The following is a 27,273-nucleotide window of genomic DNA, read 5'->3' on the forward strand; positions in this document are numbered from 1 at the left end:
CCTTGCCCCGCGGTCTCTTGGGATTACGCCTTTATGGCAGAGGGCAGCAACAGATCAGCGGAGAAAAAGAGTCTGGAATCCCTGAGCCGGCCACATTGGGGCTTTGAGGGCCGAAATGAGCGGGCAGAGAAAATCCCTACGGCCCTTATGTGTGGCTTTTTGTCTTTATCTCTGTGTGAGGCTGAGCGGGGATTGTTGTGGTCTGGCTTGAGAACTCCATTCGGCTCCCCTGATGGACGTGTTAAGCCTGCGACTGCACTCTTCTCCATCTCTGAGGATCACCACTGAACTCTTCTTGTTTCCACATGGCAGCTCTCCTTCTCTGATGTTTTAGCACTGGCAATAAGGCAATTTGCTGTGTGGTGCGGTTTAGGATGGTCTGGGATTGGCTAAAGATTATTGAATGGACTGACTGAGTGGACTTGATCACATGTATATACAACAGTTCTGTCTGGTTCTCGAACCTGATTGGCTGATAGCTGTGGCTATATATATATATATATATATATATATATATATATATATATATATATATATATATATATAGTTGAAGTCAGAGTTATTAGCCCATCATTTTTTCCCTATTTTCACTTTAACGGAGTGCAGATTTTTTTCAACACATTCCTAAACATAATAGTTTTAATAACTCTTTTCTAATTCTATTTCTAATAACTGATTTATTTTATTTTTGCCATTATGACAGTAAATAATATTTGACAAGATACTTTTAAGACACTTCTATACAGCTTAAAGTTACTTTTAAAGGCTTAATTAGGTTTTATATACATAAAACATAAATACATATATATATATAGTCTTTACTGTAGACTATCAAAAATATAGCTCAAAGGGGCTAACAATTTTGTCCTTAAAATGGTGTTTAAAAAATTTAAAACTGCTTTCATTCTGGCCGAAATAATAAGATTTTCTGCTCAAGACAAAATATTATCAAACATACTGTAAAAATTTCCTTGCTCTGTTCAACATCATTTGGAAAATATTTAAAATATATATATATAAATAAATCACACACACACATACACACACACACACACACACACACACACACACACACACACACACACACATATATATATATATATACAGTTCTGTCTGGTTCTTGAATCTGATTGGCTGATAGCTCTGCAATATTCTGCTATAACAGCAGTCGTACAGCCTCTTCAACCTTCTGTATTACTCCGCCCACAATGAGTGAAGGACGGTCAATAAAAAACACTACAATTTGACAAAAAATTGCAGCTGTTGGACAGTTTTTTTTTAGGCGAGAATGTAGTTGTTTAGATGCAACATATATATATATATATATATATATATATATATATATATATATATATATATATATATATATATATATATATATATATATATATATAAATATATATATATATATATAAATATAAATATATATATATATATATATATATATATATATATATATATATATATATATATATGTACATTTTTTGTACTATGTGTTAAGTTTATCATAAATAAAATAATGTATGATATATGCTTTGACCTAAAGGGCATGTATACAGACATAATATAAAGTCTCTGACAACTCTAAAGTTACTTTAAATTCAAATGAGATTGTGCTCACAGCCCTCTTTTCAAAAAAGACAGGGCTACAAATGTCTGTGCGTATAGTGGCTGCTTCTCCCTCAGGGCTGTCTATGCTAATGAGGGAGAGATAATTACTAATGGTTGGGGCTTTTCCCATCTGATGACACATACAGAGGGAGAATGTCAGTCAAAGTATTTATGCAAACGGTTTTTATCAAGTGTGATTATAAGTAATATAATTAATGGAGTATTTTGATTAATGGCTCTATTTACACATTGTTGCCATGAAATTGCGTTTAAACCTCTTATAAAAATGATTTTTGTATAATAGGTTCACTTTAAGAGTACTTAAAGATTTAATATTTAAAATTGACCTATTTTTATACTTGAAAATAAAAAGGGAAAGTAAAGAAATTAATGTGTTAAAGTTTAATGTTTGTATAAAGAGTATTTGGACATATCCTGAAAATGTCGGCTTAAATAATCATACGCTCAGGTTCAATTATCATTAAATAATGAACTTAAATTTTTATCGTGTGTGTGTGTGCGTGCGTGCGTGCGTGCATGCGTGCGTGCTTGCGTGTGTGTGTGTGTGTGCACGTGTGTGTGTGTTGTGTACTAAGTTATAAAGTATAAACAGTTGCATGAAACATCCATTTTCTGTAACATTATATTGTGACTAAATTATTCTGTTTATCCCTGTGATTAACTGTTGCATCTGTAATAAAAGCATAACACCATTATACTCCAGCTTATCAGGGTCTTTAAGATTGTTAGACACTTCTGAGCAGTTGTGAGTTGGAGCTGGTTGCAGTTAAACTATGCATGTCTGTGGCCCACCAGGAGCTGAGGTTAAGACCACTGTAGGAAAACTGTATGAACTTGGTTCATGTGTCTGAATCCTAGGGAATGCTGATGAACTGCTAAAATGTGTGAAAAATCCATGATGTGTTCCCTTCAGAATGAGATTTCATCAAAAAAACGGCATCTTATCTGAAGTCTGAGCAAAACATACGGCACCTAATGAGAAAGATTTGAAATGTATAAGCTAAACTCTCTAGACCACTGATATTGAGCGTACATGGACAAACAGATTTGTAGTGCTGAGATTTATGAAGGATGTAGTTTCATATTTCCCTAAAGCAATAGAAAAGCAATATAAAAGTCCTAGAAATATCTGCGTGAAAGGGAGAGTTTGGCAGCAGCTCAGCTGTTCAATAATTCAATCTTTTCATTGGAGCAATGAAACAGATGCAGGTATATTGACAGTTTAAAAGATTTTCTCATTAACTGTGCTTGGATGAAGATTTGTAGCCCTGTGAGGATTTTTCTTATGTGAAAATTCTACATGATGCAGTTATTCCAGATTTCCATTAGTGTGTTTTATTAGAGTTTTTCTGTGGTGAATTTGGGGCGGCACGATGGCTCAGTGCTCAGCACTGTCGCCTCACAGCAAGAATGTCACTGGTTCGAGTCCCAGCTGGGCCAGTTGGCATTTCTGTGTGGAGTTTGCATGTTCTCCATGTGTTGGTGAGGGTTTCCTCCGGGTGTTCCAGTTTCCCCCACAGTCCAAAGACATGCGCTATAGGTGAATTGAAACTAAATTGGTCATAGTATATGAGCTTGTGTGTTTATTTATGGGTGTTTCCAAGCACTGGGTTGCGGCTAAAAGGGCATCCGCTGCTTAAAACATATGCTGAAATAGTTGGCGGTTCATTCCGCTGGGGGCAACCTCTGATAAATCAGAGACTAAACCGGCACATTAAAATCAAGACTTAGCTTAAAAAAGCACATTAAAAAAAGACACTTAGCTGTGCGTTTTAGGGTTGGGTATCGTTTAGGGTTAATGGGCCCGCGGGCTGGCAGTTTGAGACCCCTGGGTTAGAGTATGGACGCTTCTACATTTCGAATTTGTTTTCGAGAATAGTAAACCATTCAGGAACCTATGGCATTTTCAACATACTATGGTTTGGGACATACTAATTCTATTTTCAAATGCTATTTAGGATGGATAGTATGCGAATTGGGATGCAGCACTAGTGTGGTCATGGAAAATCTCCATTTGAAGGGCTATCTAGCCCTTCCTTTTAACCCAGGGATGGGCAAACTTGATCCTGGAGGGCTGGTGTCCCTGCAGAGTTTTGCTTCAACACTAATCAAACAGGCTAATTAGTGGCTGCATCCGAAACCGCCTACTACTCAGTAGGTACTGCATTTAAATTTAAACGTACTACTCGGCCGTTAGAATAGTACGTTCTATACAGTATGAATGTGAAAAGTATGAATGGAATTCGGACGTACTACATCCGCCATTTTGTCATGTTCATGTGACCTATCTGCGTCAGTGTGTCAATTCACTTCCATTCATGAATTTTCTCACGGGGCATTATGGGATAGCGCAGCGTGCATGGTATGCGCACTCAAGAATCTCGCCGGATGAAGTAAGTCATCCGGGTACTTCTCGCATACTGATTTTCGAATTCTATGAATTCGGACATACTACTCGCCTCACATACTGATTTTAGCGTACTATATAGTATGGAAGTATGCGGTTTAGGACGCAGACAGTGTCTTCAAGATCATTAGAAAGCTACGGGCAGGTGTGTTCGGTTAGGATTGGAGCGGAACTATGCAGGACACCGGCCATCCAGAATCAAGTTTGCCCATCCCTGCGCCCTGTGCCTTCAAGAGAGAATCAAAACACCCCAACCACTTCACTTGAATGCGTAAAACCAGGGGAAAGGGCAACGGCTAAGGGGTATTAGGGGAAGCTGCCATGTGGAAACAAGAAGAGTTCAGTGGAATTGGGATTAGGCCTTATTCTTGTTTATGTAAAGCACTTTAAATGACCATTGTGTATGAAATGTGCTATATAAATAAACTTGCCTTGCCTTGAATGCAGTGTTCTGTGTGTTTGTGCTACAGCTGACATGTGATGACAGCGAGGTGTATGAGGAGGCCAGTCACTGCGTGTCTCTGCTGGCTCAGCTGTATGGAGGAGAAGGAGCAGATCGTCTGCAGCCGGAGGAGCTGCTCAGCCTGGCACACGCTCTGCAGACGCACACTGAGCCCAGACAACAGAAACTGCTGCTCCGCGTGCTCAAACGCCTGGTGAGTGCATACAAACACTGATCTCAGACCAGCGCATACATGAGCTCTATATTATGTTAGGGATAAAGTAGGGCTGAACAATATATCGACATAAAATCACATTAATTTAGCAAAAGCTCATTGTCTTGCACATCATGTGATGTCATACTTGAGGCGCTCGCCATTGTACATGCAACAACAGGGGGCGACGCAGAGTAGGCTAACGGTCATGACAAAATGGACGAAGAAGTCAGCGAGTGGAGTTGCTAATTTAATCAGTGGCGTAGCGCAAAATGCAGAGGCCCCCCTGCAGGGATCGCTGACGGGGCCCCCTGATGAAGGGGGGGGGGGATACGTCATACGTCAATTTGCATATAACTGGCGTCATCACGTTCTACCGTTTCTGTTTGTTTAACAGCCTATGGTTAATAAAGGGGCATTTATAATTGCACTACACTTTATATAAGCATGTTTATTTAACTAAATTTATTGCTGTTTGAATACAGTATGTCATTATAGATATGTAGTGAATGTGCAGTAATCTCTCATATGTAATAAACTCAGACAAGTTCAGAAACTGTCACTAAAATATCTGTGATTGTGAACAAGAAAAGAATAAACGCTCCAATTAAATTGTTAAAATAAAGTAGAAGTACATCGGTTTGACTGTACAAGGGAAATACCTTCACACTGCCTGTGCTAAATCATTTGTCGTCGGTACGCAGAGGGGTGATCTGCTCTCGGGCTGCAGGTGGGAGAGGCTGCTGTACGAGGACTGACTGGGCCGCCTGTCAGTGCTGTGAGGCGGGGGAGGGGCCGGCGGCATCACACGCAGCTCGTTGAGAAGAGTAGGGACGTTACAGTATGGACAAATGACAGTCTAAAAAAAATCTCCAATAACACAAAAAAAGTCGCTAGATTTGTCGCTAGGGGGGTCTGAAAAGTCGCTAAATCTAGTGACAAACTCGCTAAGTTGGCAACATTGGCGGCAAGCAATCAGAATTAAGTAGTCCACCGCTTGAGAGGTGTTCAGAGAACACAGACCTGTGAACTTTGGTTCCGACCACAGTTGTTCCCAAGAGTTTGATTATTGCGTTCGCCGGTGGATTTTTAATTATTGAAAATCACGACGACGCGGGGCCCCCTAATCACGCGGGACCCCCCCGCGGTGCGTGCCCTGCGGGCCCGTCCGCTACGCCACTGAATTTAATGGGTATAATAATATATCAAATAAATAGGTTGTGGATAAATTTGGAGAAAACTCATGAAAATACCTGCTGAAAATGTTCTGTGGAAAATATTTTCGATATCTTGCCAACAATATTTTGTTGTGACATCTCGCACAGTTCAATGGGATCTCGGTAACTACAAGTTACGCCCCCTTCATGTTACGTCCCTCTCTTACAGTCTGCAGTACTTTACACTTGGGAAAGTACGGTGATGTGTTAAATTTACTAACTCCGAAGGCCAGAGGGTGCTTTCTCTCTCACAAGTCACACAGAATAACTAAATATGGCCAGAAAACCAGGAATTACCAATCTATGGTAAATCTTTATAGCGAAGTAGGATAAACATAAGATATAAGTGCTTTCATTTGATTGATTGGAATTAATAAACACATGACCGTGACAACAATGCCTTTGTCACTGCTTTGAATGCTATTATATAAGTATGTTCATTCATTCATTTTTCATCGACTTAGTTTCTTATTTATCAGGGAGCGGAATGAACCGCCAATTATTCCAGCATTTTTTTTTGTAACGGATGCCCTTCCAGCTGAAACACAGTACTGGGAAACACCCATACACTCTCGCATTCACACACATTCTGCAAATATCACGTACTAGGGCTGCACGATATTGGAAAATCTGATATTGCAATATTTTTTTTTTCTGCAATAAATATTTAGATATTATCTTATAATATATAAATATTATTTTGCTTTGTATCATTTCTAGTCAAAATATCTCAAATATCTTAGATCAAGTAAAAAATTTTGTTTTGTTTTCAACTTCAGAAGAAAAAAAAGCCAAAATTAAGGGTTTTTCCTTTATTTACTTAAGTAAAATAATATTGTTTTTGCTTTGAAATGTTGATATTTGAAATAAAAACATATTAAGTGAGAAAAACATTAATATATATATATATATATATATATATATATATATATATATATATATATATATATATAATATAAATTCCATACACATAGAGTAATTACATACAATTCTGTTGCCCCTAGTCAGCTATAATTCAGACTTAACACTGCAAATCTTGCGATATGACTTGCAGATGCGCACATTACAATATGGATCCTGAAACGATATATTGTGCAGCCCTACCAATATAAAAACTTTATTTTTTTTCAATCCAATTACACCTGATTACTTCAGTTCAATGTTTGAAATTAATCGTTCTCTGAAATGATTCCATGCCCATATGTTTAAAGGGGTGGTCCACTACAATATGATATTTTGAACTTTAGTTGATGTAGCTGTATGAACATAAACAACATCTCTGAATGTAATACACTCAAAGTTCAATGCAAAAGGAGACATTGGCGTTTACAGAGTTAGCTTGGCAAACTCTAAAGCAAACAAAGTTTGGGGACTACAAAAAATACTTCTGGGCTAATAAGATCACAACGGCTTTCGGTTACGAGCATTTACCATGTGCACCCACCCTGCGCAGCAAAGGGGCGTCACCAGAGTCGCTGTAATGTTTTAGCAGAGAAAGCTAAAATGGTTTCTAAACGTTGCTATTTCCGCAGAGCCTCATCTGTTTCTGTATTCAGGTTTCCAAAGGACACAACACAAAAAGAGAAGTAGTTATAGTTTAATTTTAATTATGTTTCAAGAATTATAAAAAAGATATAGCTCTAGCATTTGACAAAGGAGAACTTCCAGAATCTCTTTTAGTTCAGTGCTGGATTCGGTTAAAACTCACAACCGACAGAGCTGTGGATTGTAAGCCACAACCTGTAAGCACAGTTTCTAGCGTTAACAGTATGTTGTAGCGAGGATGTAAACAACGAGAAATGCTGTTTGGCATCGCTAACAATTTAGCTACAAATCCATATGAGTGTGACAAGGTGACGTGGAGCTGATCCGCGAATCACAGCACATTATGTTAGCTGACCAATCAGAGCCTCTTGAAGGCGGGCCTTTCAGAGGAACTAGGAAACATGACAGTCATTTTCATGTTAGCTAAGTAGCTGAATAAAATCAAAGTAAGATATATGAAAAAAATTATGTGATTTTTCTACAAGCTTTGAATCGTTGAATCTTATAAACACAACCAAGCCTTAAAATACACTCTAGACCACCTATTTAATAGTCACATTGAATCAATAAAAGAAGAAAAATCCTCTGCTGTGTTTGACTTCCTGTGTGTTTTTTTTTTTTTTTTTTTTTTTTTTTTGTGGCGTACTTGCAGTTTCCACGAGAGAGAGCGCCTTCTGGCTTTCAGAGGAGATTTACTACTGGTCAGAGGCCAGTACTTTCTTGCAATTTCAATTAAATTTAATCAACCATGAAAGTTTAAACTACTGCTGCAGTAGCATTGAACACATTTCCAGTATTAACTTAAAAACTGGCAATAAAAATTGTAACCCCTCTGCCTACAAGCAATTTGGAGGTGTGCCGAAGTATAAATGCTAACAGTCGTACCGACTATGTATGCCGTATCATACTAAATTGGGCTTTAGTCATAACATCCTCACAGTTTGCATGCAAATCGCTCATGTCCTCTCCTCAACATGGTAAAAACACAAACTTTTCCAGACCTATAAGCTACATTACAGTGTTCACAAGAACACTGCAGAGCACTGACTGGCATTATGCTAATTTGTGCAAACTTTTTTGTGTTTTGTGCAGAAAGTAAAAAGTTTTAGACAGTTCAGAATCGATTTTGTCTCTTAGGAGACCTTTGCAGATCTTCTACACTCGTTGCCAATTTTTTTTAGGTATTTATTTAGTAGCTATAGATTTATATTGCACTAAAAATAGGATGAAGTAAATACAAATGTATTAATATTATAATTTTGCAGTAAATTAGTTTTTTATTGTCCTGTTTTATTAATATTATTAGTATATTTATGAATACACACGGTCTCTCTGTGCTACTGGAGACAGAAGGTGCAAGATTTTTTTTTTTTTCTCTCTCTTTACTATTTGATTTATTTTAGATTCTGATGCTGTCAGAGTCAGTGTGTCAGCTCAATATGTGATGTGTCTGTGTGTGGCAGATCGAACCCGCTCTTTAATATTGGATAGTGTGTGTAGTAGAAGGGCATGAACTGTGCTTCCTGTGCGGTGTGGCCTACTGGGTCGTTGAGAGGTTGGTTACAGAGACATACAGAACGAGACTGACAGCACCCAGATCCTCACGACTGATGATTTCTTTCTGTTTCTTAAATGGGATGAAATTAGTTAGTCATTTACATACAAGTCTTGAAGATAGCAGTCGCTTGCGCCCGCTTCCCGTCTTGATCCTCTCATTTGCATGTATCTGTTGATTATGGGGGAATGTCCAAATATCAACAAGGACGAAGTCTAAATCATCGGTCTGGATGAAAATAACACAGCAGGGGTGTTTACGTTCATCACACTAGGATCAACTGTGTGAAAGTCAGCGTGGCATTGATCATTCTTATTTATGATGGGCGAGACCGCCGCCGTCACGATTAATGTGAAATCTTTATTTTATAATTCACAAGGCAGAGACGATTTACATAATCACACCAAGATGTGATTTATTTCATTTGTCAGGATTGTCAGGATTTATTCTGACATCTTAATCAAATATTTTAAGGCTTGACGTAGCTAGGAAAATGTAGCATTATTACTTTAAAATGTGTTGAGTAAAAAAAAATCAACATTTAAAAAATCAGGATACCTCATATAACATTCATCTCAATTTTTAATTCATTTACTCTATTTTAATGCTTGTATGTCATTAATTCCTATTACAGGGTATTCAACACTGTATAAAAATACATATTTCCTTATTTTGTGATTCATGTTTTTTTTATATGTGTGTGTCTTAATTGAATCTGAATTGAACTTTTAATTTTGCAAGTTTTCAAGTTTGAGAAAGTGACTTTTATTTACATATTTAATAGTTTGACGTAGAGCTGGGCAATACAGCAAAACATTATCACAATATAATGTTTCATATCATTCAGTGTCAATAATTATTGAATGTTTTTTAACAATCTATTTAGAAATAAAGTCCAGTAGATTTTTTTTAATTTCTTTTTTTTTTTTTTTTTTGCTAACATTACTAAGGCAAATAGTTTTAATGGTTAAAAAACTAAACAAAATGATAATGTCTTTTATTTCTTATAAGAAAAATAAACATTAGTGTAAAAGAGACTCTTAAACTTAATAAATTAAATGTTACAAAGAGAATGCAATGGTAGGCAAACGTTAAGACAGATCAACATATATAAGATGTCAATAATAACAGAAAACCCAACAAAACAAATAATTATGATAATAAAATTTGAGCTTTCAATTAAAGGAACCCACCATCATTATTCAAATACATATTACGACGTTACAAATTGTGAGAAAGAAAGACAAGTTGGTTAACTCTCTCTGGTTTTAATGCGGCCAGAATACATGTGACTACATTACTCCTATGCTATAAATTCAGATGGGGTGCTAGTGGCTGGGATGGACAAGAAAAGAAACCAAAAAGCCACTCTGGTGACCTGATACACCCTTTTAATTTACAATCTCCTAACTAATGCTGTTATTCTGACCTGCGGTCACGATGATGAAACCCAATCCAAGTCTGTTCACATATTGTGTATAAAAGCACGTGAAAAGTGCGCAAACACATGGTTTCCTTTACCATTTACAATGTGATTTGCACTCGTGCTGCTACAATGAAAATGCTACAATGTATCATTTGTTGCCTTTGGTCTGGACCAAATAAACCAAACCACAGGTGTGAAAGCACCCTAAAAGTGACTTTGTTAAACTGCAGTTTTATTTTCGACATCAAAAATCAACAAGCAGAGATCAATGTCCCATAATGCAATTCACGACAGTAAATAAACAGGAGAAAAAACTGCGAATCACAAAGTACGGAAGCTGTTCAGCTGATATGTTTACAGTGTGTATGTGTGTGTTTGTATTCAGGGGATTGGGGATACAGTTCTGCAATGTTTTTATTTCTATTTTGTAAAACTGTTGAATTTGGGGTTTTGTGAAAATATATGAGTGTCATGTGTCCATTAGGATATGTGTGTGCGTGCGTTTATAGTGTGTGCCCCTTGCCCAGTCTGTGCTTGAGTCATCAGTGTTCTGATGACTTCATCTGTGCTCAAACACTGCAGATATTTGGAGAGGAGCTGTTGGCTTTGACAGACTCCAGAGAGAAGCGAGTGACCTCATCCAAACAAATCGCTCACACACTGGCCAGCCACAAACCCAAACTCACACTGCTGGGACACTCAGATGAAACATGAACTCTGATTCCTAGGAGCTTTTGTGTGCTCTCCCTCTCCCTTTTTTGCTGAAATAGCACCTCCATCCTGTAAAAAGTAACATTCATTAAAGCAACCAATGTTCCTACTGTCAAGAAAAGCATAAAATATCAGGGAATTCACATTAGCGCAGTTGAATAATTCATTTATAAGTAATATTTCACTTGTTTAGCTTCAATGGTAATTAAATTTCACCATGCAGAGAATGTAATTGACTTTTTCTCCATCTGGGTTTGATTTATTTCAAAGTTATCTTTAAAGAATGACTTCATCAGTCAGCGGTGATTAGTTTTAATTAGTTATTAGAAATCACGCTGGCACAGAAAATAGTCATGAAAACAGTAAATATAGCTTCAAGCAGCAATTAAAGGGCAAAACATAAAAGAGTCAAGAAGAGAAACTAAAAAGTGTTTTTGAGGAGGTTCTGTGCTGATTTTGGCAGAACTCAAAATAAGAACAAAAAATAAAGGGGAACGTTTAAATGGTGGAAGTTTAGCTGACTAGGACAGTTTTCCCAGCCCTGTTCCTGAAGGCACACCAACAAATATACAACAAATAACAACTTGACTTTTATATGATCATTTGGAAAAGTGACAGCAGGCAGATTTTTCTGTTGAACTGCATCCCAATCATCACTCACTGCAGAAAGACTATTGGAACCCACATTGACCCAAGATTCTCACAGTATTCAGTCAAGTCTGGTGAAGGAAAAATCATGGTTTGGGGTTACATTCAGTATGGGGGCGTGCAAGAGATCTGCAGTGGATGGCAACATCAACAGCCTGAGATATCAAGACATTTGTGTTGCCCATTACCAGGGCCAGAAAGAATCTGCGGACGTTTTTTGCTAATGCTACGGAGAATTTTGGTAAAAATCTGCGGATTTCTGTGGAATTATTTTAGGAGTATCGTAACTAAAACCTTAATTAGTGAAATAAAAAGTAATACCTTTTTAACTTTTATTTAATGTTTAAAATGCAAATCTAATTAGATTCACTTTATTTGGTAAACAAAGCAAGTCTCTCATGTAATATATCTTCTAAAAGACAGAAAATATTACTTTACAAACTGCATTGTACATAAATCAGGTGAACATTTTCACATTAGTCATTAATATTGCTGTAATTAATTTAAAAAACTAAATAAATTTAGATTTACACACATTTACTCAAGTAAATAAACAGAATTAATGATTTGAAAATCTGCAGAATTCTGTGGAATTCTGCGCGCGCAAATTCCGTGTGGGCCTACCTATTACCTTACAAACCACAGGAGAGGGTGAATTCTTCAGCAGGATAGCGCTATTTCTCATACTTCAGCCTCCACATCAAAGTTCTTGAAAGAAAGGAAGGTCAAGGTGCTCCAGGATTGGTCAGCCCAGTCACCAGACATGAACATTATTGATGTTCTGGGGTAGAAGATGAAAGAGGAGGGATTAAAGATAAAATAATCTTGATGAACTCTGGGAGTCCTGCAAGAACGCTTTCTTTGCCATTCCAGGTGACTTTATTAATAAGTGATGTCATTGCAGAGATGTATGGATGCAGTCCTCCAAGCTCATGGGAATCATACACAAGATTCATTATTTTTCCACTGCAGCATGACTTTATATTCTGTCCTAATTTAATAATTAAAAATCAAGACATGATCATATTTTATTTTGGTAAAATAAGCGTAATAGAGGCCTTGACTCATATAAAACACGTCTGATGCCAAATGATCAACAAGAAGTCAAGTCATTATTTGTTGTTCCTAAAACTTGGATAAGCTACAAGACTTTTGTCTTGTAGGTAGTGTAGGCGTCAGCTTTTTGAAAAGGACACTGTAACTTCAATATTTGCCTTTTGTAAAATTGCTTTGGAACAATTCTTGTGGCAAACTTGAATTTAATTAAATTTGAAAGCGTATATAAATCGAAATGTATATTCAATATGGTGCATGACTGAATTTTCAATCACTTGTTTCTGTTAAGCTTAGGAACACAAAAACCGAATAGATGCATTCGAGTGAGAACAAAAAAATAAATAAATAAAACCTAATAATCTGTTCGAAAGAGTTTGAAAATATTTTGTTGTTGTATTTAAGTAACAAAAATTTGCATTGAAAATAACAAAGAGGAAAAAGACAAATATATAATTGATAGCCATAATAAGATACTATTAAAAGCAATATCTAGTTTTATTTATATATATATATATATATATATATATATATATATATATATATATATATATATATATTTTTTTTTTTTTTTTTTTTTTTTTTTTTTTTTTTGTGTGAGGACTTTGAAGAACTACTTTCTTTTTCCATTAATTAATTTCTGAAGTTGACCATGATGCAGCCAGATGAAAGGTATTGCTAATTCAAAAATGTTACTTTAGAAAAACAAATCATATGCATTATAAAGTCCTGGGGATGACATATTAGAGGATCTTGCTCACATATCAGAATTTTAAATATACCCAAAATGAATTATATTTCTATAACAGAACACTGAAGAGTCATCGATCAGAATCCAGAATAAGTGTCCGTCAGAAGGATGCTCTCGGCTAAGAATGAGTGGCTAAACAATTGCTGACACACTTGAAGTCAATTCCCATCTCCAAAATCATTGAAACATTTTTAATTAGACACTCTGGATATAAATAAGCCACAAATTAGCATAAACATAATAGTTTTAATTACTAATCTCTAATAACTGATCTCTTTTATCTTTGCCATGATGACAGTACATAATATTTTCATGTATATTTTGCAAGACACTAGTATTCAGCTTAACTTTAATTAGGCAAGTTATGTTATTTAGGCAAGGCATTGTATAACAGTAGCTTGTTCTGTAGACAATAAAAGAAATATTGCATATTAGCTTAATTTTTTTTTTTTACTTTATTTTTATACATTAAAACATTTTACAGAACAGAACATTCAGTGACAGCAGCGGTTATTAAGAGACAAAAAACAACAACAAAACCACAGCAGCCGCAGATGTAAATAAAAATAAATTACAAAAAAAAAAAGCATGCAACAAAAGAAAGACAAACATACAATATTTTCAGTTTCAAAGGAGCTAGAAATACTATGTCCTATTCAGTTAAATTGGTTTTTAAAAAATAAAAACTGCTTTTATTCTAGCCGAAATAAAACAAATAAGACTTTCTTCAGAAGAAAAAATATTATCAGAAATACTGTGAAAAATACTTTCCCCTGTTAAACATCATTTGGGAAATATTTGAAAATATTTGAAAATTTTAATAATTCTGACTTCAACTCTATGTATGTGTGTGTGTGTGTGTGTGTGTGTGTGTGTGTGTGTGTGTGTGTGTGTGTGTGTGTGTGTGTGTGTGTGTGTGTGTGTGTGTGTGTGTGTGTGTGTGTGTGTGTGGGTGGGTGGGTATATATGAATTGCTCAAATGTGTGGGAAGCCTGACATTGTAAAGTTTATGGAACAATCAGTGCAGAGGAGTGTTGTCACACTGGCAGTGTGGTTTTGCTCGTCATGTTGCTATCCTTTCATTGATTGCATCATTTTCCCCCTTCTCATGAGAAAGCACACAGACCTCAAGTTACTCTGAGCTTCAGATGAGGAATCCAGTCTAGACAGAGAGAGAAATCTTCTTTAGTTAAGGTTATATTACCGCTCTGTGTTTAGAATGGCTCCACCATCGCTTCTCGGTTTCACACACTTCTACAGCAGTGTGAAATCATTGACAGCAATTAAAACATGATTGCTGCTTTCTTTATATCTAAACATTGTTTGCGGCGATACTTTTTGCATGATTAAAATAAATGATCTTTTGTAACATTTATACCTCATTTTTTGGTACGGCCGAATAAATTGTTAACCACAATTGAAGTTTTACTGTATGTATACCTTAACATGTAAGTGGGCATGGCTAACTCACATGATCATGAGGGAAGTGTTGATTGGAGCGCTCGTAGTAAGATCGGGTCAGCAATCTAAGGTCAAATTTTACAAGTGATTTAGCTAAACTCTGAAACTGCGATTGTGAGTACAGAATAAGTCAGTGTACAATATCCCTCAGTAAAAGTCGGTGAAATCAAGATTTACAGTGTTTATTTTGCTACTGCACATTGTTATTCTTTAAATGAACAATCAATGCACTGAAAAAAATGAGTTAGTTGATTGACTTATTGACTGAACTGCACGTCACCAATATGTTTATACTTTTTTTTCTTGCAATATCACACCCAAACAGCCTCCCGCTGGGTCCTAGTGCCTTTTGCATGAGAACGTTAGGGGCTACTTTGTTGCATTAATAAAAAAGAAAAGAGAGAAAAGGAAAAACAATTGGTTTTATTTAGGAACAAAACATCATTAGGGGTCATAAAATGACAAGCCTTTAATTTATTGAGAAAATCTAACATTTCCAGGGAATATAAATTATAAACCTCACACTGTAAATTAACCTCTAAACTAACACTTAAAACCCCTTAAATTAACACTTAAAAAACATGCACATACAAAAACAGAAAATATATTGTCACCAGCTGAGCAAAAACAAAAAAAGTGCCAAAAGTCCTATGTTTCTACTACAGCGAGGAAAATAAGTATTGAACACATCACCATTTTCTCTGAAAACATATTTTTAAATGTGACGTTGACTTGAAGTTTTCCCTAGATATTGGTAACAACCAAAGAAATCCTATATACAGAAAACAAAACAAATTAGTTTACAAATGAAGTTATGAGTAATAAAATGAAATGACGCAGGAAATAAGTGTTGAACACATGAAGAAAGGAAAGTGTAGAAAGGCAGTAAAAGCCCAGACAGCAGCTGAAATCTCTCAGTAGTTCTTCAGCAACACTCTGCCCTTCCTCAGTGTAAATGAATATCAGCTGCTTCAGTCCAACATCTTCATTATCAGGATGATGAAGATGAAACCAGGGTGGACATTTCAGCAATGACCCAAAACAGGGCCAAGGAAACTCTCAAATGCTTTCAGAGAAAGAAAATCAAGCTGTAGAATGGCCCAGCCAATCAACTGACCAGAATCTAATAGAAAATACAAAATAAAGCTCTGATTTAATAGAGGAGACCCACAGAACCATCAATATTTTTACACTGTTGAAGTGTTTTACACACGCCTGAGCAATGCATGTGACTTCATTCTCCATATTAGCAATAGTATCTGGATGCAGCCTTCATGATGCAAGCTGCGATTGTATCACTCAGCTATGCAATCTCAGACTCAATGCACTCAATGGAGTGAGTGATGTCACTGTGACGGGTAGGGTTAGGTGAGCGCATTAAAAAGCATTAGATGCAGCTCAGATTGCACTGCACCAGGTCTGCATCCAGACCCCTCTCCATATGAGAGGTGTCTTTAAGCTGTCATCATTAAAAAATAGACTTATATAAAGTGTTAAACACATTTCAGTAGTTCAGCACGTTCTCCTCGTGTCATTTTTTTGTTATTAAACATAACACATTTTTCAGATATTTTTTGTTTTGTTTTATATTTATGTTTGTATTGTTTGGGTTTTTACCAAAATCTGGTTCAATTCCATGGCAACAACTTCTTTAGAAATATTATTCCCAGAAAAAAACATGACATGTTCAATACTTATTTTCCCTACTGTATATTTAACAAAGTCTGAATAATAGAACAAAAAGTGAAGTCCTTAAAGTATTTAAAGTTATTTATTCTAACCTCTATTGTTGATTTTCTGGAATAACCACTTATTTAAATTAACTATAATGTTAAATATACTGTATTATTACTATGAAATAAAATGCTAGACTTTTTGGTGAAACCGCCGACCCAAAATCTCTAATTAAAACCACAAGGAAAGCATTATATGTGTGATCTTTAGTGTGATCAGACCAGATTTACAAAATGGTTTCCCACTTCATTGTCTTCATATACAGTGCTCAGCATAAATAAGTGCACCCCTCACAAATCTATCTTTTAAATTCATAGTTTTAATAGGAAGCTATACAATATCATATTAGTGCATATACATTAGAATAGTCAGTACTGAAGCCAAATCTGGAGCTTATCTAACAAAATAACTTACAATAACAGTCCAAAAACTAGTACAGCCAAATCTATATGTTCTAGAAAAATATTAAATTTTAAAAAGGAGGAAAAATCAGTAGAAGAATTTTTTTTTTTTTAATTGAGTTGAAATTCTGTAGGCTATAATTATTCTTTGCAATATTTTGCTTGTATTTAATTGTATTATCTTTCGATTTCTAAATATGTTTGGTGACTAAAATATTATCTGAATAAATATATCTGTTTAATAAATCTGTTTTGTTTAAACGCTCCAAAATACACTGCCTATATTCACTGAGAAATGGATAAAAATATTGATTTTGAAAATGGGGTGTACTCATTTATGGTGAGCACTGTGAATGATTGCTAGTAAAATACACAGAAAACCTAAAGTGCACTACTGATCTGCTATCCCCAATCCCCATCTACTTTTTCCTCCCCTTCCTCGCTTTCTCTTTGTCTTTCTATACCCTTCTTTATTTGGTATTTCATCATCTACAGTGTAATGTGCTCTTCAGCATTTTATCTGCTTGTGTGGAAGCCTCATTTCTCTCTCTCTCTCTCTCTCTCTCTCTCTCCGTTGATCAGCCACCCTCGTCTCTGCCCCGCAGGATCTTCTCCCTCCATCAAGAGCTATTATAGGCCTCATTAGTGTCATCGAGCCAGATCACAACACTTCTGTTGTTTTAACACCGTCTCTCCTTTTATCTGTCTGTCTTCTACTGTCTCCACCTGCCTTTGTGTCTCTCATACTGGAATTAGAGGGAGATGTACATAATGTGCTGAGTTTTTTTTCCCTCTATGTTTAGGTGTAGCACTTGAACTTATGTATAGTGTAATATGTGTTTAAGCATACTGTTGACTGGTGCTTCTCTATTGATCCTGGAGTATATTCAGAATAGAGGTTTGCTGCTTCATCACTTTTGCTCTTAACTATTGATATTGGCTATTGATGTGCATTACGGTCACTTTGACTGCATAATTGCATATATTCACCCCGAAATGAAAGAGGAGTCAGCCTGAATTATAAGCCCCCCTGTATATTTTTCTCCAGTTTCTGTTTAATGGGAAGAAGATTTTAAAACACCTTTTTTAAAACACATTTCTAAACATAATAGTTTTAATAACTCATTTCTAATAACTGATTTCTTTTATCTTTGCTTTGATGACAGTAAATAATATATGACTAGATATTTTTCAAGATACTAGTTTTCAGCCTATAGTGACATTTAAAGGCTTAACTAGGTTAATTAGGTTTTTTTGTGAAAGTTCTGGTAATAAGGCAAGTTATTGTATAGTGATTGTAGAGAATCAATAAAGGGGCTAATAATAATGACCTTACAATAGTTTTAAAAATTAAAAACTGCTTTTATTCTAGCTGAAAGAAAACAAATAAGACTTTCTCCAGAAGAAAAAAATATTATAGGAAATACTGTGAAAAATTTGGGAAATATTTGAAAAAGAAAAGAAACTGTATTTATTTAGAAATAAAACATTTATTTAGACTTTACTTGTTCCAAGCCATATTATTTTCTGTTGAACACTGTTGTGGCTATTTTCTCTAAGGAGGCTCTCTCAGTGGTCAATAAACAAAGTCTTACCCGGGATGTCTTTTACAAGTTTTATTCTTTATAAAGAAGATCACAGTCATACAGCAACAACAGTTTCTGCAGAGTGAGATACTGAAGTCAAGTGTTTTCACCCTTTTATCTGGTTTGTACTGCTTACGAGGTCAACTCCCAATAATGCCTCATCTACAATTACGTCAGGCGTCTTCTGCTGTTCGTGCGATATGCTCATAACAACCACACATCCTTCTTAGGATAATGAAAAAGCTTTCACCTAAAGAAATATAGATATCTATAAAAATGTACGCATAGGTTTTATGATGAACATATGGAGAACACAGATACACACACATGTAATAATGAGTCTTAGACAAGTTTCTAACATATAAAGCTCATCTAAAAATACATTTCCATTACAACACAAAAAGACATTTTGAAGAATGTTGGAAACCGTCTTTAACCATTGACGTCCATAGTAGGAAAACAAATGCAATGTAAGTGAATTGTTACAGGTTTTCTACATTCTTTTGAAATAAAACAAACAAACAAAAAGCAAAGGGTGAGTAAATGATGGCAGTTTTTTGTGAACTATTCCTTTAAGTCAGTTGTAGGGAACATACGACTTTTAAGCCACATGTGGCTCTTCAGCTGTCTCCCTTCAATAATATTTTACTGTTAAAACTGTTACTAGTAATCAATTTCCTATTGAAAATACAATTACAATTCCATTTTTATTGTACATTTTTACAGCAAAATTAATTAAATAAAATTAATTGAAACTAAAGGAAGTTCGACAAATGCACATGTGCAGTGCTGAGGATAAACTTGAATCACAACACCAATAAAAGGCAAACAACTTACTATCTGGTACCACAGAAACGCAAGTTGTTTGCCTTTTATTTTCTCAATAATAGTAAAATATGATTTTGGTTTTTTAAAACAAGCTTATTGAGCATGTCTGGGAGACATTGAAGTTGAATCCAAAGAAACTCTGGGAGTCCTGCAAGAACGCTTTCTTTGCCATTCCAGATGACTTTATTAATAAGTGATTTGAGTCATTGAAGAGATGTATGGATGCAGTCCTCCAAGCTCATGATGGAGTCAGACACAATATTCATTCTTTTTCCACTGAAGCATGACTTACTCTATACTGTACATTATTTCTGTTAAGTGACAAGACTTTTGTCTGAGCAAAGTCAGATCTTACTGTCCTAATTAAATAATTAAAAATCAAGGAATGATCATATTTTACTTTGGTCAAATAAATAAATAAATAAATAAATAAAGAGGTCTTTGCCTTTCATATAAGCCACTTCTGATACCAAATGATCAACTAAAATCAAGTAATTATGTTGTTCCTAAAACTTGGATAAGCGACAAGACTTTTATCAGATAGTGTATATAAGTTTGTTTGTTTTTTAAATCAAGATATTAAAAACTTTAAAGGAATTAAGATGCTGATGTCTCGTGAAGAGGGTCCATTGTTTGAACTTTAAGAACGTTAAACAATCCCAGCTAAGTAATACGAGTCTTACCGAGCAAACTATTTAGTGCTTTTCTTTAAAAAATGAGAGGATGCAAGCTTTTTGGTGGCTAAAAATCATATGTTTTTACTCAAAAATGTATCAATACATAAATTAACATAAATTAAATTATTATAAATTAAATTAATAATAATAAAATAATAATAATAACAATTATTATTAAATTATTTGTTGATTTTCATTCTGGAACTTAATTAATTTATTAAACTCCATTATTTTTGGATTTTTTTGCCCAATAAATGTCTAACTAACTGCTTAATAACAGTTAGCAAGTTAGTTGTTGGGATGTAAAATAAGATCATACTTCATAAGTGCTAATAAACAGTTAAAATCTTAAAAATAAGCAGGTAATAAGCCAGTAAAAGAATTGTTACTTTAAAGTCTTACTGAAAGAAATATTTTGTTATTGCTAGAATATGGAGTGATGAAGTAATGTGCTCACAAAAGAGACAGGTTTTCAATTGTCCCTTGAATATTGTCAGGGTCTTAACCTTTGGGATGGGAAGATCAATCCACCAGCAGGGAACAGCAAATGAAAAGGTTCTGGAAAGTGATTTGTTTGTGTGCCTCTCTGTGATGAAACCACGAGACGGCGTTCATTCACTGACTGCAGGCTTCAGGAGGGCATGTAGAGTCATAAGAGCAAGTGGAAGTAGGAGGCTGCAGATCCCAGGGCTGTTCTGAAAGCAAACATCAATGCCTTGAACTTGATGCGAGCAACAGCCGCTAGTCAGCGCAGGGAGATAAAGAGAGTTGAAGATCAGTCATGGCCTAGCACTTTGAATCATTTGTAGATGTTTGATTGCACATGATGAAAGTCCAGCCAGAAGAGTGTTGCAATAGTCCAGCCCAGAAAGGACAAGAGCCTGGACAGAAGTTATAGGAAAGAGCTGACCTTTCTTATGTTGAGCTGTGCAAACCTATGGGATTTGCACGGTGCATGGTTTTTAAAAGGTCATGCAGTCGTGTAAAGTGTACAGCATTAATCTTTGAGAAATCAATGTTTGCGTAATGGTACCAGTTTGTAGTTTTTAAGTATGAATTGATCAATTTGAATAGAAAGTCAACACAAATGTCAAAGCAAACTACTTCAACTGGCAACAAAAGGAAGAGTAGCAGCTTTTACACTTTATCAGGTAAACAGCAAATCATGCCGCAATTCCTCTCTAGAGCCAATAGCTTGCACTCCACCATAAATCCGCCCCCTGCATCAAACATCACACTAGCCACCCAGTTCAATGGCAGGAAAAAAGGCCCAAACAGAATCACACAGGTAATGCACAATATCGCGTCATTAGGAAACCATCACAATGTAGACAATAGAAACCAATTACATGACCTTAGCCTTACTTTAACCGGTATATGCTAAACATACTAGCAAAATATACTTTATTTTACCTGTGTTCAGGGTAAACCAATGTTTTAAGCAAATTAAATTGGATTCTAAAGTAAAATCTACAACTCTTTATAATAAAGTCTCATTGGTGAACATTAGTTCATGCATTAAAAATCAACAATGAAATATATAGTCATGTTAAAAGTAATCATAAAAAATACAACTTGATTTGTTATTAACTCCATTTAGTACATCTGTTACAACTTTTATTACAACGTTATTAGGCATTAATTATGAAATTAACATCACCCAAGATTAATAAATGCTTTTGTAGTTGTCATTACATTGACAATTAACTGACTTTAAACAATCGAAAACCTTACTGCACAGAGTTAACGAATAAAAATAGGCATATAAATAATCACAGCATTTTTATTGTTGTAGGTTTGAAAATAAACTTCTTATTAAGTCTCAACACATGTGGCACTGTGATAAACAGCCAATGCCAATACAATGATCTGAATATTCTTAAAGGCACTCTAAAAGTTTAAATAATTCATTTACTGTATTTTGATGTGCCCGCAATATCGTAATTGCGCATCTTCAATATCACAATATTACAATATGTAATAAATGATCAAATAAGGGCATTTCCAACGCAGGCTTATTGTGGAGACATACCACTGTCTTCATTTCTGGATAGTGTGTATTATGTAGCCAGAGGTACGTCTGGCTGCATTTAATCTTTAAAACGAACGCTACGGGGCGGTGTGACGCCGCCAACGGCTTCTGTCGTTTTCACGCTACCACTAAGTTACTAGCTTGCCCACTAGCTCGCCGCATACTTAGACGGGCTTGGGATACGATGCAGAGTTGACCACAATGATGGGGTTTGAGTCATGCAAAAACTGCAAACAGACGTTCCTGTTTCGAATCACTTTAGTCAGGGTGTTTCGAAATGCTTTAGTTACGTGACCTGGGTGTTTCTAATCGCTTTAGTCAAATATCCTGGGTGTTTCGAATCGCTTAAGTCTAATGTCCTGGGTGTTTCAAATCGCTTTAGTCACGTGACCTGGATGTTTCGAAATGCTTTAGTCACATGACTTGGATGTTTCAAATCACTTTAGTCACGTGACCTGAATCTTTCGAAATGCTTTAGTCACATGACCTTGATGTTTCAGATCCAGTCACTTTAGTCATGTCATGTCACATGTGTGTTTCTAATCGCTTTAGTCATGTGAAATGGGTGTTTCGAATCACTTTAGTCTTGTGAACTGGGTGTTTCAAATCACTTTAGTCACGTGACCTGAATGTTTCGAAATGCCTTAGTCACATGACCTGGATGTTTCAGATCCAGTCACTTTAGTCATGTCATGTCATATGGGTGTTTCGAAGTGCTTTAGTCACATGACTTGGATGTTGCGTGACTAAAGCGATCCAGAACATTGTTGTTTCGAATCGCTTTAGTCATGTGAAATGGGTGTTTCGAATCACTTTAGTCTTGTGAACTGGGTGTTTCAAATCACTTTAGTCACGTGACCTGAATGTTTCGAAATGCCTTAGTCACATGACTTGGATGTTTCAGATCCAGTCACTTTAGTCATGTCATGTCATATGGGTGTTTCGAAGTGCTTTAGTCACATGACTTGGATGTTGCATGACTAAAGCGATCCAGAACATTGTTGTTTCGAATCACTTTAGTCATGTGAACTGGGTGTTTCAAATCACTTTAGTCACATGACCTGGATGTTTCAAATCAATTTAATCACATGACCTGGGTGTTTCAAATCACTTTAGTCACATGACCTGGATGTTTCAAATCAATTTAATCACATGACCTGGGTGTTTCAAATCACTTTAGTCACATGACCTGGATGTTTTGAATCGCTTTAGTCAAGTGACCTGGGTATTTCGAATCACTAGTCATGTCACATGGGTGTTTCAAATCGCTTTAGTCACGTGACCTGGGTGTTTCTAATCGCTTTAGTCACGTAACATGGGTGTTTTGAATCACTTTAGTCACATTACCTGGGTGTTTCGAAACGCTTTATTCACGTGACCTGGGTGTTTCGAATCACATTAGTCACTTGACTTGGGTGTTTAAAATCACTTTAGTCACATGACCTGGATGTTTTGAATTGCTTTAGTCACGTAACTTAGATATTTCTAATCGCTTGAGTCACATGACCTCGGTGTTTCTAATTGCTTTAATCATGTGACATGGGTGTTTTGAACCCCTTTAGTCACGTGACCTGGGTGTTTCGAATCACTTTAGTCACTACTTGACCTGGTGTTTCGAATCAATTTATTCACGTGACCTGACTTATTTTATTTGTGTACACAAGGCAGTGCAAAAGTGATCGAACTGTTCACAATCAATGAGTAGAAAATTAGTTTAAAAAAAAAAACAATTGACCAAGATTGTGTTTGATGTTCTTGATTTTGGACAACATGCAAATTACAAATGCTTTCTCCTTAAAGAGAAAATAGCCCCCTCCACATTTAGTTTTACAGAGAAATCTCTGTCTCAAGTCGGATAGAAACTGAAAGCCGGGTGCGAATATTCCAAAGAAGCTCATGAGGCACACATGGGTGGTTGGGATTTGTGTGTGTTTGTATGCACTTAAAGGGCCATGAAACCCCCTCGTTTCAGCAGGGTGTTTTCACACCTCCACTTTGGAAAAAGTCAGAAAAGTGGGGGTGTCCAGCTCTGTTTAGGGGGGAGTGTCGGAGGAACTAAAGTGGGAGGGTGTGGGAGTGTCTATTTGGGCACGCGCGAGTTTCAGTCAAAATACACACACAGGAGAAAGAGATGGTGTTTAACCTACATGGACATCTGTAGTGGAATTATTTGCCAAATTATTAACTGGTGGACTTTAACTGCAGTTTGGCTCTTTCATTCAGGGAATTCATTCATGTCCCTCGCGACAAACGCGATATTTGATTCGAGGACCTGCTCTAAGCGTGTATTTTTCATGCAATGTTTGATACCGCACGGCGAATGACAGAAAAAAACTCCGCATTTCCCGGAAACTTAGACGCACACGGCAGGTAACGTCAGAAAGCCGCGTGTGTTATTCCGGTCACAAAATGCGGTGCTAACATGTTAGCCCTCAGTGCAATAGTTAACTTAATTCGAAACGAACAAACTGAATAAACAAAGAGCACTGGTCGCTCACTTACCAAATCTGTAGAGACAGAACAATCACCAGCAACTAGAGCCGCGTCTGAAGAGAAGACTACATCCGGAATCTGGATCTCAGCGTTTGCAGATGAGAACAGCTCTCAGGTAAACAATAATCCCCCTTAGACACGTAAGTTATTGTTGTCGCGCGTCGCGTACACTGTTAATCCACACGTGAGTCTGAGCTCTCACAGAGAGAAAATGAAAACGAAACTTAACTGCAGCAAAATTGAAAAGCAACACTTCACGCTTGTTTTGCCAACACAACGTGGCGTCTCTGTGGTGTAAAGACGGTGACACTAATGAATATTAATGAAGTTGCACAATAGAGCGCGCTGATTGGTTTGAACCAAGGCTTACTCATGCATTAATGCATCACACTGTAACACGTAATAAGGCACACTCTGGCACAGACGCCCAGTCTGCACGCTGGAATACACACTATTATGTCATGACCGTGACGCAGCTTCAAAAATTCGTTTCAAACAGGAAGTACGAATTTGCTTGAAATAACGCAAAAACAACCAATTTACACTTTTTAGTGAAATATAGGTGTCCTAATAGTGTTTTTAGCAGTGTGGGACACATATACGACTGTCAATAGCTCAAAAAATGTGTTTTGGTGTTTCGTGACCCTTTAAGCATGTCTGTTGTTTGTGTGTTTTAAATGGTCCTCTTTGATTCATGACTTGCTGTCCCTGTCCTAATTACACCCGGGCTCCGTCACCGCAGTGCTAATGGAATGAAATGACCTGGTCACATTACTGCCCTCATCTGCTGTCTGCCTTCCGAGACTGCTGGAGATAAATCACTCTGTCGGGCGTTTCTTACAAACACACACACACATACACTCTCCTGGCATCCCTCTGATGTGTTGCTGCATGCGCGGTATTTTATTGTCATGTCTGATTCTACCTAATGATTCAGTCTCTAGAGAATACTGCTCCGCTCTGATCCACGTTGAGCATGAGTAATTAGCTTCCTTCTCACAGGCGAATGATACTGTTTGTTCCTTCATAACCTCCCGCCTTTTGATACCACTGCTTTATTTGTGAATCTGTAGGAGTTTGAGTCGCTTCAACTTTTTCTGACTTCCTGCAATATAACCAATTAGCTGCATTAAACACAAAGCCCTGATTAGTTGGTGAAGGGAGCATCGTTATTACTGTGGCACTTAGGATGCATGCAAAACTTGTGAATTAATTGTTGAGAATTTTTTTCCACCCTGGAAATAAAACAGATGAAAAAAAAATCCTAAAAGTACTTGTAGTAGGCCTAAGCCATATCTGTAGATCTCAAACATCGTTTTATTTTACAGTTTGTGTAGGCGTAATTACTCACAAAGCGACTAGTTGCTTTAATTAAATTACTTTTCTGCTGAAAAAGGCAAGTAAAGGAAAGTAAGTCATTTAATTATCATTTATAATATTTTAATTACAGTTGAAAATCAGTGTAGGGGAAAGTTACTTTTGAAAGTAATGCAATACATTATTGAGTTACTCGCTAAAAAAGTAACTAGTTGCGTTAATTAGTTACTTTGTATTGTAAGTAATGCTTTACGTCACTTTTGAGTTACTTTTCATTACCTGGCTGAGGCTTGATCCCTTTCAGAACTTGTTTTATTTTTCTTTCTTTTTTTAATAGAGAAGCTCTACAATTAACAGTGCACTATATAACCTTTATTTACCTTTAAACACACATAAAAATATATATATATTTTATGATAATGTTATCTGAGAACTTTCAGATTCCAGAGCTATACGGAGCTATACGGATTATCAAAGGTTTAATGCAATGTGATTGCTTTTTTTGTACTATTTGTCTTAAGTAAAGTCACTGTTCATTGAGACTTTAATCAACTTTTCCTTTTCTTCGATGCGTTTAAAATAATGAACACGTTCTGTCATTGACTCCGTGATTCATTGTGATGTAATTCAATGATTTATTTTTAAAAGCTTATTAATTCAACTAAAAAAAAAGTTATGCGTTACTTTACTCGTTACTTAGAAAGTAATATTATTACGAATGACGCGTTACTTGTAATGCATTACTTCCAAAACTGGTTGCAACAGTACATAAACAGTTCTGTGTAAATCAATTCAGTAAACCAGAGTAATTGATTGTATTTTTTGTTGTTTTACAAATGTATTTAGCAGAATAACTGTATTTTTAAGTATAATATATATATGTTGAACATAGAGTTGAAGTCAGAGTTATCAGCCCCCCTTTTAATTTTTTTTTCTTTTTTAAATATTTCCCAAATGATGTTTAGTAGTGCAAGGAAATTTTTCGCAGTATATATATATATATATATATATTACGTTGACACGTTTTGAGTTTTGATGCATATCGTGTTTTTTAATTTAGTTTTTAAGTAATTAAATGTAATTTAAGTGTTTAAGTAATTTAGTGTAAAAGTAATAATTGACTTTAATTTCTATTCTCTATGC

General features: G+C 35.9%; 1 protein-coding gene and 1 long non-coding RNA gene across 6 annotated transcripts in view; one reads left to right on the forward strand and one right to left on the reverse strand.

Annotated features, from left to right (window-relative positions):
- ulk4 (unc-51 like kinase 4) overlaps positions 1-27,273 on the forward strand; it is a 278,515-nt gene that overhangs the window by 223,223 nt on the left and 28,019 nt on the right. For all 5 annotated transcript variants that reach the window (XM_068214079.2, XM_073925751.1, XM_068214078.2 and 2 more), the window contains one exon: positions 4,510-4,695. In XM_068214079.2, coding sequence (XP_068070180.2) covers positions 4,510-4,695 — 186 coding nt within the window. The remainder of the gene's footprint in view (positions 1-4,509; positions 4,696-27,273) is intronic.
- Positions 20,537-26,524, reverse strand: LOC141378152 (uncharacterized). The gene is made up of 3 exons (XR_012391950.1): positions 25,458-26,524; positions 23,180-24,261; positions 20,537-22,945 (listed from the first exon to the last, which is right to left on the reverse strand). It is a non-coding gene; the product is annotated as an uncharacterized lncRNA (long non-coding RNA).

The sequence above is a fragment of the Danio rerio genome, chromosome 16 (genome assembly GCF_049306965.1).
Source record: "Danio rerio strain Tuebingen ecotype United States chromosome 16, GRCz12tu, whole genome shotgun sequence".
Classification (NCBI taxonomy): Eukaryota; Metazoa; Chordata; class Actinopteri; order Cypriniformes; family Danionidae; genus Danio; species Danio rerio.